Source organism: Xiphophorus hellerii, chromosome 5 (assembly GCF_003331165.1).
Source record: "Xiphophorus hellerii strain 12219 chromosome 5, Xiphophorus_hellerii-4.1, whole genome shotgun sequence".
NCBI lineage: Eukaryota > Metazoa > Chordata > Actinopteri > Cyprinodontiformes > Poeciliidae > Xiphophorus > Xiphophorus hellerii.
Window position 1 is genome coordinate 31,741,086 of NC_045676.1, and position 16,785 is coordinate 31,757,870.

The 16,785-nt window shown below is 39.9% G+C and overlaps 1 protein-coding gene across 1 annotated transcript; it reads left to right on the forward strand.

The window, feature by feature from the left end:
• The first annotated feature begins 1,300 nt into the window (after nt 1-1,300).
• On the forward strand, nt 1,301-12,689 carry LOC116720031 (fascin-like). Its single transcript, XM_032563028.1, has 5 exons — nt 1,301-2,371; nt 7,741-7,897; nt 7,981-8,102; nt 9,727-9,897; nt 11,428-12,689. The coding sequence occupies exons 1-5, from the start codon at nt 1,552-1,554 to the stop codon at nt 11,631-11,633; spliced, it is 1,476 nt and encodes a 491-aa protein (XP_032418919.1). The 5' UTR covers nt 1,301-1,551; the 3' UTR covers nt 11,634-12,689.
• Nucleotides 12,690-16,785: the final 4,096 nt, after the last annotated feature.

Genomic DNA, 16,785 nt, shown 5'->3' on the forward strand with positions numbered 1-16,785 from the left:
CAAGCAGACCTGCAGCTCTACCGAACAGCTCTCTGATCATAATGGTATGATCCCATATTCTCACGTGACTGGCCACATGCTAATCAGAACAAGTTCTGCAGAGGTCAGAGAGCAGACTCCGTTCAGCGGAGCCATGGAAAGAGTGAGAGCTGAGCAGCAAAAAGGGAAAGTGGGGAGCAGTGATGTCGGTAAGATGTTACCGACATCACGTTACTTAGTAACCCTACTGACTTCGGACCACTTTTGTCAGTAACAGTAATCTATCTCGTTGCTATTTCAAATCCAGTAGTCAGACTACAGTTACTTATTGAAATCATGTAGCGTTACTATTTTCTTTTGTAGTTTAATTTTAATTCCTCTACAGGTCTTGGGGAGTGACCACCGTTTCTATGCGACGGTTACCAGACAGAAACATTAACAATGGAGGGAGATGCGCATTTTGTTGCTGGAAAAACAGAAACTATTTTGAGTTTCGCTCACCAAGTCCGATTATTATAAGCAGCTTGGGGCTTGTTTTTTTCCAAAGTCGCTTGCAGATTCAATGAGTCGCGGGTTGTGGTTTTTGGGCTTGCAAATAAGCCCAGAAACGTAAACCCCAGCATTTGTCTGTCATCCAGTTAGTTTTAGCCAGACTCATGATCCGTCCCGCTGTGTCTTTGTTAATATCAAGTTAATATATTACCTGTGAATGACGTCGAGCTTCGCGTTGCGCTCCAGAAAACTGCAAACATCGAGGTCAATATGAACAGCGCAATAAACGTGAAAACAGCCCCGAATGAACGAGTCCGTAAAGTTGTGCAACTAAAAGCCATTATAATTATTAATATTATAAAATTATAATAAAAGCAGCAGAAACAATTTCTTGAGATGGAGGAATTGTCATTTGAATCAGTTTAATAACAGGGGAAGTTCTCAGTCTTACAGTCTGATGGTTTTGTTCATATTACAAGAAGATCTTATAACCAAATACAGTCTGTGTCCAAAAGACCTGGTTAAAACTATCACTTAATTTTATATTAATGGATATAAAGAAATAGTAAAGATAGAAATCCATGGTTGGAGGAGGAGTTATATTTGATCAACAGGGTATTAGTTGTAATATAAATAAAGATTTAGGAGTTATCAGGGTCGAAGTATGGATTAGTTAAACTAAATTTCATATAATGAATTTTTATAACTCTTGTCAAAGGTTAAGTAGGGAAATCTCAGGATCTTTGAGGAGGGAAATGGAAGAACTATTTTATTTTAATGCTCATAATACCTTATGGGGAAGTAAAAGGACAGATGAACATGGTATGTTATGTTGGTATGTAACTTCTCGGGGTTCGGTGGTTTGTCAGGACTGCATCTCTCTCTCTCTTCGGCTCCTGCCTGTAGAGGGGCGTGTGCAGAATATTGCATCCATCCTCAGTCCTGCAGCTCCACTAAAGCAGTGAGAATTTGCCGTGTCTGGATATTCTTTGTCATCACCATCATCACCCTCTTCTGTCAGAGCACATCTTCTCTCTCTGTCTTCCCTTTACTTGCATTTCTTCTCGTCTCTCCATCATCATGTCCTCAAACAGCGCGGACGGGGACTTGCTGCAGATCCCTCTGGGGCTCATCAACAGCACAGGCAAGTATCTGACAGCGGAGACCTTCGGCTTCAAGATCAACGCGTCGGCCGGCAGCCTGAAGAAGAAGCAGACCTGGACTCTGGAGCAGACCGGGGAGGACGGCAGCGCCGTCTTCCTTAAGTCCCACCTGGGCCGCTACCTTGGCGCGGACAAAGACGGCAACGTTACTGCGGACAGCGAGACACGCGGCCGAGACTGCCGCTTCGTCATCACAGCGCACGACGACGGGCGGTGGTCGCTGCAGTCTGAGCCCTACGGCCGCTTTCTCGGAGGCAGCGAGGACCGGATCACCTGCTTCGCGCAGACAGCTTCCCCGGCAGAGAGATGGAGCGTCCACCTGGCCGTGCATCCGCAGGTGAACCTTTACAGCTTTGCGCGGAAACGCTTCGCCCACCTGAGCGCCCAGGAGGTGTCCATAGACCGGGACGTCCCCTGGGGCGTCGATTCACTGGTGACGCTCGTCTACCGAGACGAGCGCTACCACCTGGAGACCTCTGACAACCGGTTTCTGCGCAACGACGGCACCCTGTCCGCCAAAACGGACAAGGACACCGGCTACATGCTGGAATTCCTGTCAGGGAAAGTGGCATTCCGCGACTGCAACGGCCGCTACCTGGCACCGGTGGGCCCCACGGGGACAATGAAGAGTGGGAGGAGCGGCCGGGTGGGAAAAGATGAGCTGTTCGGCCTGGAGCGCAGCCACGCTCAGGTGGTGCTGACTGCGGGCAACGAGAAGAATGTCTCTACGAGGCAAGGTGAGGCTCTGCAGCTTGAGAAAAGCAACAAAATACCCAAATAAAATAAAATTCAACCAGACGAGGTAGGAATGCCTCCACGTCAGCTATCACCACACCCTGAAAATTTGATCCGATCCACGTCTCTTTACTTTGAGGCCAGTTTCTGATATTAGTAAAGCTCTGACCTGTCAGTACCAATTTTAGCTTATTTTGCTACTCTGTTTTTAAAAACCTCGATCAAGTTTTAAGTCATTTAAAGCGTTACCTGGGATGGATGGATGATGGATGGATGGATGATGGATGGATGGATGGATGATGGATGGATGGATGATGGATGGATGGATGGATGGATGGATGGATAATGGATGGATGATGGATGGATAATGAATGGATGGATGATGGATGGATGGATAAAACAGCCACAAAATGAAACATATCTCCATACATTCCAACCTTACAGTCAACAATACGATCATCATTGCCTTTAAAGATCAATATTGTTAAACAGAATGTCAACTATAACCTCCGACATTGCAGGATATGTTCAGCTTTCTTGGAATCTGATGAATTCAGTCATTTGTCAGTTTTACAAAGCATCTGAAGATAGGTACAAACTGACTGCGCCTAAGATTTATTTGATTTTTAACAGCCAAAACTGCAAAAACACAGAATAACAAAGGATAAAAACAGCCATTATACATTAACTCTTGCTTTTACTTCTGTGCTTTCTCTGACTTTTTTTAAAACACTTCTACAACACTCAAGTAGTTAATTTAGGTCCTTTAACAACTACCGCTGTGTAGAGTGTTGTTGTTTTGTGCAACCTGCTGCTTAGATTAAGGTCAGATATTTGTTTGTCTGACCTCCTGACCACCGATCAGGGCTGTTAGAAATGAAAACTGACTGATTCCAGTCCCAAGTCAATTACTTCGTGCATTATTTTTAGATCTTGTCTGTTTTGAAATGAGTTTTTCCTAAATTACTCTTATTTTAATATCTCTATTCAATACATGGCATTCTTCCTATTAGTGTTTTTCATTCACAGACATCGAAAATGACACAAAACATTATTGTAACCGTGCCAGGACTAAATGCAGCTGTGTGATTCAACCATTGAAACACAAAAACAAATGTCCACAAGGTTTGCTTTCAGGGGACAATATGCTGTAGTCTCAAAGATTTAAAGTGTGGACAAGGTGATGACATCACGATGATGTCACTGGTTTCAAAAAGTTGAATTCTGGTTTCCTCCACATAAATCCAAATAACTAGAGCACCGTAGAGCAGAGAGGTCTTCAGCTCCAGTCTATGAGGGCTGGGGGACCTTCAACCCTGAATCAGATGGATGAATTTTACCTCCGTAGAAATCATGTACTCTAGAGTTCTGCTAATGATCTGATAAATAGATTATTGAGATACAGCCTATACTGTAAACATACACGGTGCTTATTAAAAGTATTCACATGTTGGATGTTATGTCCTTTTTATTGGGGCCTGCCATGCAAAGCAATGGCAGGAACCTATTGCTATTGTCGGAGAAAGTGTTTCTTTATTCTTTATTTTTCTTCCGTAACCGTTAATGCGGCTCATACCGCTGGGTGCACACCTACAAATGAGGTATCAAAACGTGCAGAAAATTCACGCCATTCCAGCTATTACTTCTGGTGGGATTTGGGCTTAACGTGGCGACATAATTCGCAAAAAACTACGAAAAAAACCCCATTATAAGTCAATGGGAAAAATCCTAGAAATACCCTATTTTTGAGGATTTTCTGTGTCGTCACAAATTCACCTAGAAATGCCATTCAAATTTCATTTTGTAGATACGTCTGTGATCTCTTCGAAAGTGAAGACGGCTCGTCGATACCAGTTACGGTTTGTCCACAATTTGCCTCTAAGCGACCCAAAGTTTCTCATTTTTCCTAAAGTTAGAGTGCGTCTCTGGCTGCTTAGAGTGAGAGATGAAGACAACTTTTTCAGCCCAAATCATTTTTGAAATCGCCATCACGCCCACAAATATCGCACGATTAGTATCACAATCGGTCCTGACATTGATACGCCTGTCTGCTCCGGTAAAATGTTTTCGAAATTTATCTAGACCGTACGGTTTTCTGTCACGGTGCTTCAGAGCAAAGTCATGCGACAGGATTTTCTGAGGCTGTCTGAGGCTCTCTCCCATGTATTTGAATAGAATTTCAGATCTGGGCACAACATTTCTTTCTCTCATCACTGTAAATGCTCTGAGTGAGGTACAGATATGAATCTCGGGACTATCGCAGAAGACACATTGCCCTCTCATACGCTCAAAACGCTTTTCGAATATGTATTACGGTTCCCGAACAAGAAGGATTTGTTTCCAATGCTTTTTTTCAGTAAACCGTGTTGGCTCAAACACACAATTGTGTGTTTGAGCATGTATGACTCACAGCTCACACCTGCTGAGACCATTATTTACCATGGCAACGGAACTCAAGAGGCTGTTGGCTGCTGATTTGGACTACAAATACGCATCGCTGTAGTTCTATCTATCCTCAGTTGAAACAGATCAGGACTGAGAACTGGCCTTTAGAACTACCTGCTGCTATGGGCTGTATATAACTGATTTAACTCAGTAACTGTTACACATGGGATTATTTTGGAACTTTAAAATTAAGCATACTGAAAATTTCAAAATAAAAGCCTTGAATATTTTACATGACGTAATTGCTGTTTTTGGCTTTATGTGACTTTTTCATCCAAAGCACTGTTACACATGGGATTAGTTTGGAACTTTAAAATTAAGCATACTGAAAATTTCAAAATAAAAGCCTTGAATATTTTTACATCAGCTACTTGTGTTTTGAGCATTATATAACTATTTTAACCCAAGGACTATTACGCATGGGATTAGTTTGGCCCTTTGAAATGAAGTTTAACAAAACTTCCAAAATAAAAGCCTTGACAACATTTTAAATCGTACTGAATGGTGCACGTCCGCCTCGCTTAACGTTCTTGTGGTTCTCCGCGTGCCACTGATTACGTTGCGGCGTTCTTTAGCGTCGACGCCAATTTGTGGCGTGACGACGCCGGGCCCAAGCCCGACGGGCGCGCCTTGGCAGGCCCCGGCTAAATTTCTTCAGAAATTTTGTTTTTCTAGTTGCTTTTACAATTCAATCCTGATCATAAAAATGGCTTCTGTTTTAAAGTAAAAATTTACAGGAAATCTTTTAGTGTCAGAGTAAAAACTGGTATTGGTGAGATAACGGCAATTAACTACAAATATTTTAAATAAAATATGAGTAGCAGGAATAATCCTACCTTCGAGTCAGTATTTAATAGATTCACCTGTGGCTGCATAGCTGTGGATAGATCTCCATCAGGGTTCCATCAATCAAATTTTATTTGTATAGCACATTTCAGCAGCAAGGCATTTCAAAGTGCTTTACATCATTACAAACCCAAAAACACAAAGTCATGCAACATGGAATCAATAATCAAAACATGCCATTAAGTCAAATGCCATTGTTAAATTCGTAATAGATTTGAACGTTTCAAATACAAGTCTAAACAGGCGGGTTTTTAGGAAGTCGGTGTTTCAGCTGTTTTACAGTTTTCTGGAAGTTTGTTCCAGATTTGTGGTGCAGAGAAGCTGAATGCTGCTTCTCCTTGTTTGGTTCTGGTTCTGGGGATGCAGAGCAGAACCAGAACCAGAAGACCTGAGGGGTCTGGAAGGCTGAAGGGTTGCACATTTACACTCTGCAATTTTGCTCCATCACTCCTTGAAAAGCTGTTCAAACTCTAGAGAGCTAATAGAAGTCTCCTAATAAACTCCTGAAATGTGCTATGGCTTTGTTTTTTTCTTTGGTGTGCCACCACAAAGTTATTCATGGCCCCAATCGGGCCCCCCATGCAAAACATTCCAGAGACCCCTCTGCCATGAAGTCCCCACATAGCTGGACTCAAGGAACAGTGGAGATTGTGTACGACAAAGTTAAAAAAAACATTCATTTTCTCTCCACCATGTGTTTTTCATTACCATGCTCTCACTTAGTACATTTGGCACATCTCTGCACAGCTTAACATTTTTCTGCAGTAATTCTATCTCTGCGTTGTGGTTGTTGGGGCCAGGTCAGCTGAGGTTCTCTCAGCCTGTGTCATCTGTTATCTGAGATACACTAAGAGCAGATTCAACATTAGAAAATATATTTTTAGAGACACAGAAAGGACGAGTTGAAGGAGCTGCAGAGAAAAGAGGCTAAGAACTGGATGACTCAGACTGCCTTACATCTCATGCAACCTCATTTTCTTGTTCCCACTCGGCCTCAGATGGTATCTGCTGCTAACACTGGGATTTAGATTGCAGTATACAGGCACTCCCTCCCAGTTTTTTCTTCTGTCATGTAAATGTATGAAAACAGAAGATCTCTGCCATACTTTGAACTTGGACCAATAAAACTTGAAGCCAAGAACAAGGGGAAGACAAAAACGTGCATATACCCCTTTTCAAATTCTAGATTTATTCATAATTGGAAAATGACAAATACATTTTTTTTATTCCAACTTGTACTCTGACACTTACCATGGATTAGAATATTATTAAAGTTCAGTTATTTTAGTAGCTCAAATGACTGGATGAAATACATTAGGTACACATATCTGATGTTTCACGTCTTTATTTCTGTAATAATTATCAGAATACAGCCAATAAAAAATGTAGGATTTAGAATACTATAGCAGACCTATACAACACATTTTAACATATAGACTTAATATTTAATACATCATTAAAGGTTTTTTTAAAAATGTACTTTTAATCTGACAACTGAGTCTCATTGGAATGAGCATTTTAATTTATTGAATATGTTTGAAAATCGACTGAAAATAAACAAATCTGTTGAGAAACGAAAAAAAACTATTACCTGGTTGCACGTGTTTATACTCTCCTATAAATATTTTTTTAAATACCTTTTCATCCAATTTTAATTTAATTTCACCATATTTTATTAAAAGGCTTATCATAACACTCGATTTAATATTTCACAGTGATGTCATCAGACAGAGAAAACTATTCATTTCTGTCCAAATTCTGGTATTCTGAAGACTACAATGTTTTTGTTTGTTTTTGTTTTTTATTTTTTTGCATTTTTGGTTAATATATGCTTGTTCTCTATTCAGTGAAGTTGCTCACACAGGGTGTCCAGAAATGTTACTCACATAAGAGTCACATAACTACTCCTAAAAGTTGACTTTTCTTTTCCCCTAAAAAGTTACTCAAGTAAATGTAGCTAGTTATTACTGACCTCTTCCTTTTGCTGTCTGAAATTTGATGAAACACAGTGCAGCTTAATCTGAAGCTTTGATCCCCCAGAGCTGAATGAAAGCTGATCACAGATTACCTTATTTTTCAGGCATGGACCTGTCAGCCAATCAGAATGAGGAAGGGGACCAAGAAGTGTTCCAACTGGAGATGAACCGTGAAGACAGAAAGTGTGCCTTTAGAACTGCTGCTGGGAAATACTGGACCCTGACTGCAACTGGAGGACTGCAGTGCACGGCTTCCTCCAAGTAATCCTCCTCCTACTGGGAAGAGCTGTTTGCATCCTTAGAAAAATGTAGATAATAAGGTCTGTCTTTGGATTTGTTTTCAGATCTGCTAACAGTTACTTTGAACTGGAGTGGCGTGAGGGTCGCGTGTGCATTCGTGCAGCCAACGGGAAGTATGTGACTGCCAAGAAGAACGGGCAACTGGCTGCTGCGGTTGACAGTACAGGTCAGGATTGTTGCTGATATTTTTCAAATACATGAAAGTGAAGTCAAGACAAAGTTGCAGATCGTAAAAGTACTCTAAGATGAGCTTTTTTTGTACACAGAAGTAGGAATTTCTGGCTCCATGTCATATAAATTAACTGTAACCTGCTGTCTGCCATTTATCTCAGAGACGGAAGCTAGCATCTGTTTATGGAGTCGACCCGTACTTATTTAAGTTCCATCTGTAGATTGGAAAAGTAAATATTTCCCAATTGTTTGTGTCAGTAACTACTAATTGGGATACAACCTAATTACATGCATGATAAATACATTGTTAGCTAATTGTAGCCTGGTCATTAAAGAATTTAGGAATTCCCATTAGTCTTGCAGTTTGAACACAATTGTTGTGACGTCATTAGATTCAAGTTCCGACTCCTCAGATAAGTGGATCATGTCTACAAACATGAAGATCTGACGCAACCAACAACTATTTAGAGCACCATTTCAAAATGCTTGTCATGAGTTGCAGGTTGTAGAAGGTGAGGACAGATGCGGTGGACCCAGGTTGTTGAGAAATGATGATTTTAATGGTGAAACAAACAACAAAGTCCAGGCAGCACAGGTGAACAAACAGCAATGGCTCTGAACAGACAATAACAATAGACACAACAACAAGACAGCAGAGACAAGGACCTGACAGAGAACAAGAGCCACAGGTGGGTATAAATACACAGGGGGTAATCAAGGGAACTAGACACAGCTGGGATCAATCAAGGGTAGACAGGACAACACGGAAACTCAACTGACACACAGAAAAACTCAAATCCTTACAATGTTATAGAAACTATAAAAATGATAGTAACTGTAAGTGCACATTAAACCATGTATTAAAATAAATATACTTTATGTAAAATAAAGTTATGTTTGCTTTTTTTATCAACTTATTTTTGTGAGGCTTTTTTTCTGTAAATTACATGTTTCTTCAGATCCTTCATACAATTTCAAACATGTCTCTAGACTCTGTGGTGAAGAAGGAAGGACTCTTACTGTTTATTTGTCTTTGACTGCAGTGACTTTACTTCTTGGGTCAGTTTTATCATTCTAGTTAACATAGTGTTAAACTTGTCAATCTGCAGTTACACACTCAACTCTAATTAGACGGGACAATTTATCAACATGTCCACTGTTGATTATGGTAGGAATGTGTGAGCAATCCACTATAAATCTGACTGTTAGATGTTTTTAGCCCAAAGTAATCATTTTTCCAGCTGTGGATGATGCCAAATCTCCCTACACAGTATGGTATTACATATGTTCCCTCTGCTTCTGGTTGTGGTTATATTCAAAAGGTGTAACAATAAATGAACCACCTAATTGTTCCATTTAAACCTGATAGTTTAAACCTGACAGTTTGAATAAAAATCTAAAGTGATTTCCATTTAAACTATTGGTATGAGCACCGAATCCTGTGGAACTTTATGATTAACTTTCATATGAGAAGGAAGCATTATTCACTTTTCCTCCCGCCCATTTACAATTTAAAAAAAAAAAGGGGACCAAATTTTATGCAGTGAATTTAAACACAATAAACAGTTATGATTAAAGGTACTAGTCTATTTCATATCGCAATAAATTGTCATTTGCAGGGGAGGCTGAGCATTTCCTGATGAAGCTGATTAACCGTCCAATCATTGTCCTGCGTGGAGAACATGGTTTCATTGGAGCTCGCAAATCTGGACTTCCAACCCTCGACTCCAACCGGGCCTCCTACGATGTTTTCCAATTGGAGTTTCATAACGGTGCTTATTCCCTCAAAGGTAAGTGGAAGTAGGCAACATTCATCCATCCATCCATTTTCTGTACACACTTGTCCCTAGTGGGGTCGGGAGGTGCTGGTGTCTATCTCCAGCTAACGTTCTGGGCGAGAGGCGGGGTCACCCTGGACAGGTCGCCAGTCTGTCGCAGGGCAGCACAGAGACATACAGGACACACCGTCAGGCACACACACACACACACCTAGGGAGAATTTAGAGAAACCAATTAACCTGACATTCATGTTTTTGGACTGTGGGAGGAAGCCGGAGTACCTGGAGAGAACCCAGCATGCACAAGGAGAACATGCAAACTCCATGCAGAAAGGCCCAGGCCGGGAATCAAACCCAGGACCTTCTTGCTGCAAGGCAACAGCTCTTAGGCAACATTCAAGCATATTTAACAAATATTATATATCACATATTTTTCCCATGTGATATTACAAATAAAACATTTTTAAAAACCACACACACAATAAAAAAACTTCATAAATGTAAAGAATGTAATGTGTTCCACAGAAATTGTATGAGGAAAAATAAAGTTTGTAAATCTATGTTTCAAGTTCACCTCAAGCTTTGCACTCTCTTTCAAAATCTGTCACATTTCCAAATACAATCACGAAACATTTCTTTTCATTCTGACTGCTTGTGAGTTATTTTTTTATTTTTACTTTACCACTCCGTATTAAAATTCATTCCCATGTTCAAAATGAAGAAATATGTAAAATTGCATGTGTCATAGTCACAATTCTTCACACAAAATCCTCCATATTCATTCTACGTCCAAGTACAATAAAACATGTTGTTAGCTTGTATTTACAAACACAATTGAAACTACGTATTAGCTAGTGATGTGAATTAAATTTTTTGGGGGGGATTTGCTATTAAAAAATGAGTGTTGACCAGACTCCCAGGGGAAAGTTAGAAAAAGCCGACATTCTATCCTCCCTTGAGATTCCAGTGAGCAGATCTGTGGGCAGGCGAAGGAAAGAGAGAGATAACCTGCTCCACTTTCTTTAGGCATCAGCAGATGAAACTCAGCTATCAGTTTCTATGGAGGACAAAAAAAGAGGCATTTTTGAGCTAAACATAATTTGTCCCAATGCCCAGAAAAACTTGCATCTAGCTGTTTTTCATCATGGGAAGAAAATTTGAGATTGTGACCATTTTTTAGACGGTTTTGCTGTAAATGCCTTAGTTGCACTTAGACTTTAGTATTACCACTGTTCTCTAATGTTTTGTGGATTTAATAACTAAATTACTAAATCTACCTAATGGTATAAATAAAGTTGATTTAATGTTTATTTATTTGCACAGAAACAATTTACATTTCATTAACTTTTTAAAAGGTAACGTGTTGTAGCTAAAATGCTAACTTTCACCTGCAGTCCCTGGACAGGTTGATGGTAATCAAATATCGATGATGAAGATTAATGTATCATCATCTAGATTTAATGCAAAGCATACCATGTTGTCCTGATGTATACATCACTTGTGTGTGAGCTCTGGGCTTCATTAGTCCTGTTGTCTGTCCAGACCCCCAGGGAAAGTACTGGTGCGTTGGAGACGACTCAGCAGTGGTGTGCAGCAGCTCCACTCCTGTCCAGTTCCTGCTTGAGTTCTGTGATCTCAACAAGATGGGAATTCGGGCTCTGGGCGGGAAGTACCTTAGAGGTGACCATGCCGGAGGGCTGAAGGCCAGCGCAGACTCTGTGGACAGCGCCACCCTCTGGGAATACTGAGAAACGACCTTTCTTTGTTCTTTATCTGCACAATGCTTCAAACTATTGAAACTCAACCTCTGCAGATTCTTTTTCATACTCTTGTGTGTGTGCAGTTGTAAATGTGTTTGGATGGCTGTGTAGTGAAAGCTGAATGTCACTGCAGCAGGACGCTGCAGATATTCTGTTTTCTAATAATTGACTGGCCTTTCTGTATTTCTACTGGAGATTTCCAGTGACTTGTGCTGATTGTGTCGCCACTCATAATGTCTTTCACTTCCAAGATGGCTTACACAAGCTGTATGACTTTACCTATCTGTGATGACTCCTGGTGACATGTTGAATGCTATAACTCTAAACCCTGCATATTAATCTTTCTGCTGCTATAAAGACTTCCTGATAAGGTTCTCTGCTCTCAATTCTTGCTGTCTGTTGAAGAGCATTCATACAAGGCAGCCGGATGACACAGTGTTAGTGATTTGCATTTGTTGGCTGTAAATAAGGCTTCCTCTGTCGTTGAATGCTTCAGAACATGAAACCATGGAAACGTTGGAAGAGAATATGGATGGTGAATCTAGGATTTTCCCATGTGCTGTTTTCAGATGCAAAGAGCTCTACACACTTAGAAAGTGTGTATCAGTGTACAGTTTAAGAAAATTCTCTTCCACGTGAAATTCTTACGGTAGTTAGATACCATTAGAAATTGAAATCATTCCAAGAAAAAACAATTTTAGAACATCAAATGAAACTTTTTTTTATCATTGATCATTTTCGAGGGTGTATTCTATATATAATTCTGCTGAAAGCACAGGTGGTGGAATAGGACCTTTTAAAGCACATCCATGGATGCACATAAATTACTTATCTTGAACTGTGTAATAATTACTGCAATAATGCTTAAAATAAATCATAAGCACATGATTTTTTTTTATTATTGTCAGAGCTAAACAGGGTGCTGCTGCTCCTGGTGTCTTGTTGCTGTGCCTTCCATGGAGTATTTACATCTTTGTCATTCATGCTTTTCCATTCTACTGAGCCAAATGAAACTTCAATAAAGTTTTCTCTTACACAGTCAAACTTATTCTGGATTATTTTCTAGCTGTGGCCTATATTTAAAACAAACGCTGTGGACGGGACAGTCTTTGTAAAGTCTTAGAGTAATGAAGTTTAAACCAAATAGTTAAATACACTTATTACTATTTGACAATAAGTGAACCAAACTGCCCAGGGCAGTTGTTACCAGTAGCTTGCCCTGTCTGTGTGTGAATGAGTGAATGTAGTGTGAAGCTCTTTGGGGTCCTATGGACTTGATAAAGCACTATACTAGTACAGGCCATTTACCATTTGTCATGATTTTGCTAACAGTGTGGTTGGGAGTATAATTAAAAAGCCTACATACATTCTATCCCCCCTTGAGATTCGAGAGAGGTAACCTACTCCACTTTCTTTGGGTATCTGGAGAGGAAACTCATCTATCAGCTTCCATGGAGGAAAAAAAAACCCCCTGCAATCTCTGAGCTAAACTTAATATGTACCAATGGCCATGCATCTTTCTTCATTTTCCGCAGGATCACTCCAGGTTGCCATGGAAATATCAGAAATGGAGCTTGAGAAGAATGAAAGTGCAGAGATAGACAGACAGACACACCGTCCTGATATTTTGCCATTATATTTATAGGTCTGTACCTCCACCTCCCTACCAGAACTGATCTTGGACTGCCTCTGTCCCTCCTGAATCAATAACCAATTCTTTTGTCTTGGAAGTGTTTACCTGCAGGCCGTTTCTATGACACCACACGACACAGTTCCTCACCAGGCTCCTGTACTCCTCTTTGTTGTCTTTGTTTGACACATCCCATAATGGCAGTGTCATCAGCGTTCTTCTGGATGTGACACGTTTCAGAGTTGTAACACAAGTCTGAGGTGTACGGGTTGAAGAGGATGGGTGACAACACCAAACCCTGCAGGACTCCAGTGGTCTGTCTGTGACGTAGCTGGAAATCCAGGTGACCAGGCAGGATTCTGGTAAGCTTTTCCAGAAGTGCAGGGAAGAAGCAGATACACAGACTAATAAGCTCAACAAAGCTTGCAGCAGCAAGTAAGAAGCTGTGACAACCCAAGCAAACAAGGCAGATATATACACAGGCACACAATTATCTACTAAAACCACAACAGTAGCGGGTCAACAGATCAAATGTAATGTCCTCAACATTTGGGGGAGTACACAACTCTTATTGCCCTGCAACATATTTCAAACACTTATAAAATTGGACATACCATAGAAGAAACAAAAAATGTCATTTGCATTATTAAAAAAAACATATAAAACATTCCAATTAAACATTTAAAGTTATGAGTCAAATTAACACTACTCACAAATATGTCTGAAATTACAGCAAACTTCTACAATACACAAGAAAAAGAAAAGAGAAATGTTTTAAATATTTCAAATTGTCAAAAAGAAGGTTTTCTGTGAGCAAAGCAATACTAGACAAGATGTGAAGTTTTCACCTGATGAAGGTTACCATAACTCACAAACTGAGACACAAACTGAGTCACAGCTCTTAGTTTGCAGCACAGATAAAATGAAACTCATCATGATCAGACTTGATGAACCAGAGATGGTCTCCTTCTTTCCCGATGTTTTGACGGTAACTTTCTCATCATTAGAGGAATCTTCTATGTCTTTTGGTCTTCAGGGTTCAATGTCAAAGCAAAGTATTTTCATCTCTCGTCCTCAGAGCTCTCTACTAAAACATTGTTGCCTCTTGTGCTATATCCTAATAACTTTTCAACTCCCTTCGTAACAAGAAATCCAAGGTCCCATCACAGGCAAAAATCCTCTTGACTTGGTGTTCAGTTAAAATGGTTTGTAAAGTCAGTTTGAAGTCGTCTCTCTGGGATCGATCTACCTCCAACCAAGTTGAAAAGCAAACTGAGATTTCTTGTATCTCTATGAACAGTTATGACATCACTGACATCACACAGAGGTTCTCATGGATACGATGATGTCAAACAACCTGTGTCAGGGTTTTGTTTGTTTTAGTTGCTATGAAAACACAAGGAGTTATGACTGGCGTAAGATTATTGTCAATTAAAAATGCATGCGTAGACATCTAAATTAGTAAATGTTAGTCAACAAATGTGCAGAAATTTAAGTTTTGTATTTGTCTTGTTTTCCAACTCATACATGCATGTAAAAATGGGATATTGTACATATGAGGATACTCATGAACAAATTTAAATAGTTATGGACAATCCATGAAGAGCACAGAGATCCAATAACAGACCACCACTCTGGTTTAGATCAGGGTGGCCGATCCTCCCAACCACACCCCTCCAGGTCTCACTGTCATTGCTCACGCGAGCGTTGAAATGTCAAAGCAGCATAAGGAAGTCCCCAGGAGGGCCACTCAACAGCACCTCTTCAACAATTGGAAAAAAGGTGGGTAATCTAACCTGCTGTTTGTCAGGTAAGTACAAGCAGCAAATGACTGAGGACAGATGGTACCACTGAGGTCCACGTTTTACAGGAATTTCAAAGATTGGGTCAGGAATTGAAGGATATCTTAAATCGTCTGGACTGACTGACCATGGGAGTATCAGGGTCAACACATCGGTGTCACTGAAAAAGCATTTTCTCTTTATGTTGGACTAGTGTGGTTGTAAAAGTAACTCACTCAAACTGTGAGCAAGCAAACACATCCAGGTCCATTTGGTCATGAGGAACATTGACACTTTCAAAAGCAACAAAGTCTTCTGATGCCTTTACTGTCAAATCCATAGTTGTGGTTTTGATGGTAACTTTCTCATTCTTAGAGGAATCTTCCATGTCCTTTTGGTCTTCAGGGTTCAATGTCAAAAGCAAAGTAGTTTGATCTCTCGTCCTCAGAGCTCTCTACAAAAATGTCATTGCCTCTTGTGATATATCCTAACAAATTTTCAACTCCCTTCGTAACAAGAAATCCAAGGTCCCATCACAGGCAAAAATCCTCTTAACTTGGTGTTCAGTTAAAATGGTTTGTAAAGTCAGGTTGAAGTCGTCTCTCTGGAATCGATCTACCTCCAACCAAGTTGAAAAGCAAACAAAGTACCATGCTAAGAGGCAGAGTGTTGACAATGTTTTATGTTGCTTGGTTCAGTTAGTGAGATCTAATGAAAACTAGCAATGTTTGTTTTTCTGCAACAGCAATATGACTAACTTTAAACACTTATAAGCAGAGGCTGAAAATAGCTTTTACTTTTATTTTATACCTTTCAATATATGTAATATAATATAGAAGAAACAACAAATTTAATTTGCTTTATTAAAAAACATGTAAAACACTCCATTAGTTAAACATTTAAAGCTGTGAGTCAAATTTACACTAATCACAAATGTGTCAGAAATTACAGCAAACTTCTACAATACACAAGAAAAAGAAAAGAGAAATGTTTTAAATATTTCAAATTGTCAAAAAGAAGGTTTTCTGTGAGCAAAGCAATACTAGACAAGATGTGAAGTTTTCACCTGATGAAGGTTACCATAACTCACAAACTGAGACACAAACTGAGTCACAGCTCTTAGTTTGCAGCACAGATAAAATGAAACTCATCATGATCAGACTTGATGAACCAGAGATGGTCTCCTTCTTTCTCCATGGCTCCACTGGTGTCACAATTTTCCTTGGCATTCATCCAACAGTTGAAGATTGAGTTGGAAAATTTGCACAAGTACATGGTTGGCTTAAGATTAGAATCCACACTGTCGAAATCATCTCTGTCATTTTGAATTTCATCTTGTGAGTTTTTTTCTGCTGAATTTGTCACAATTTCCTCGCTGTCACAGTCTGGTTTCACATTCAGGTCCATTATGTGTTTGGGAAGACTGGTAAAGACTCTTTTTTGTAATATCTGTGTTGGCAAAGAGTTAAATGTGGTAGTAAAGGTAACTCACTCATGCTTTGAGCAAGCAAACACATCCAGGTCCATTTGGTCATGAGGAACATTGACACTTTCAAAAGCAACAAAGTCTTCTGATGCCTTTACTGTCAAATCCATAGTTGTGGTTTTGACGGTAACTTTCTCATCATTAGAAGAATCTTCCATGTCCTTTTGGTCTTCAGGTTTCAATGTCAAAAGCAAAGTATTTTCATCTCTCGTCCTCAGAGCTCTCTACTAAAACATTGTTGCC

Bases quoted from the DNA above. Each gene is read 5' to 3' on its own strand.
- LOC116720031 (XM_032563028.1), top strand. From the start codon at position 1,552: ATGTCCTCAAACAGCGCGGACGGGGACTTGCTGCAGATCCCTCTGGGG. The intron at 2,372-7,740 runs GTGAGGCTCTGC...CTTATTTTTCAG, and splicing joins GAATGTCTCTACGAGGCAAG to GCATGGACCTGTCAGCCAAT. The intron at 7,898-7,980 runs GTAATCCTCCTC...ATTTGTTTTCAG, and splicing joins CAGTGCACGGCTTCCTCCAA to ATCTGCTAACAGTTACTTTG.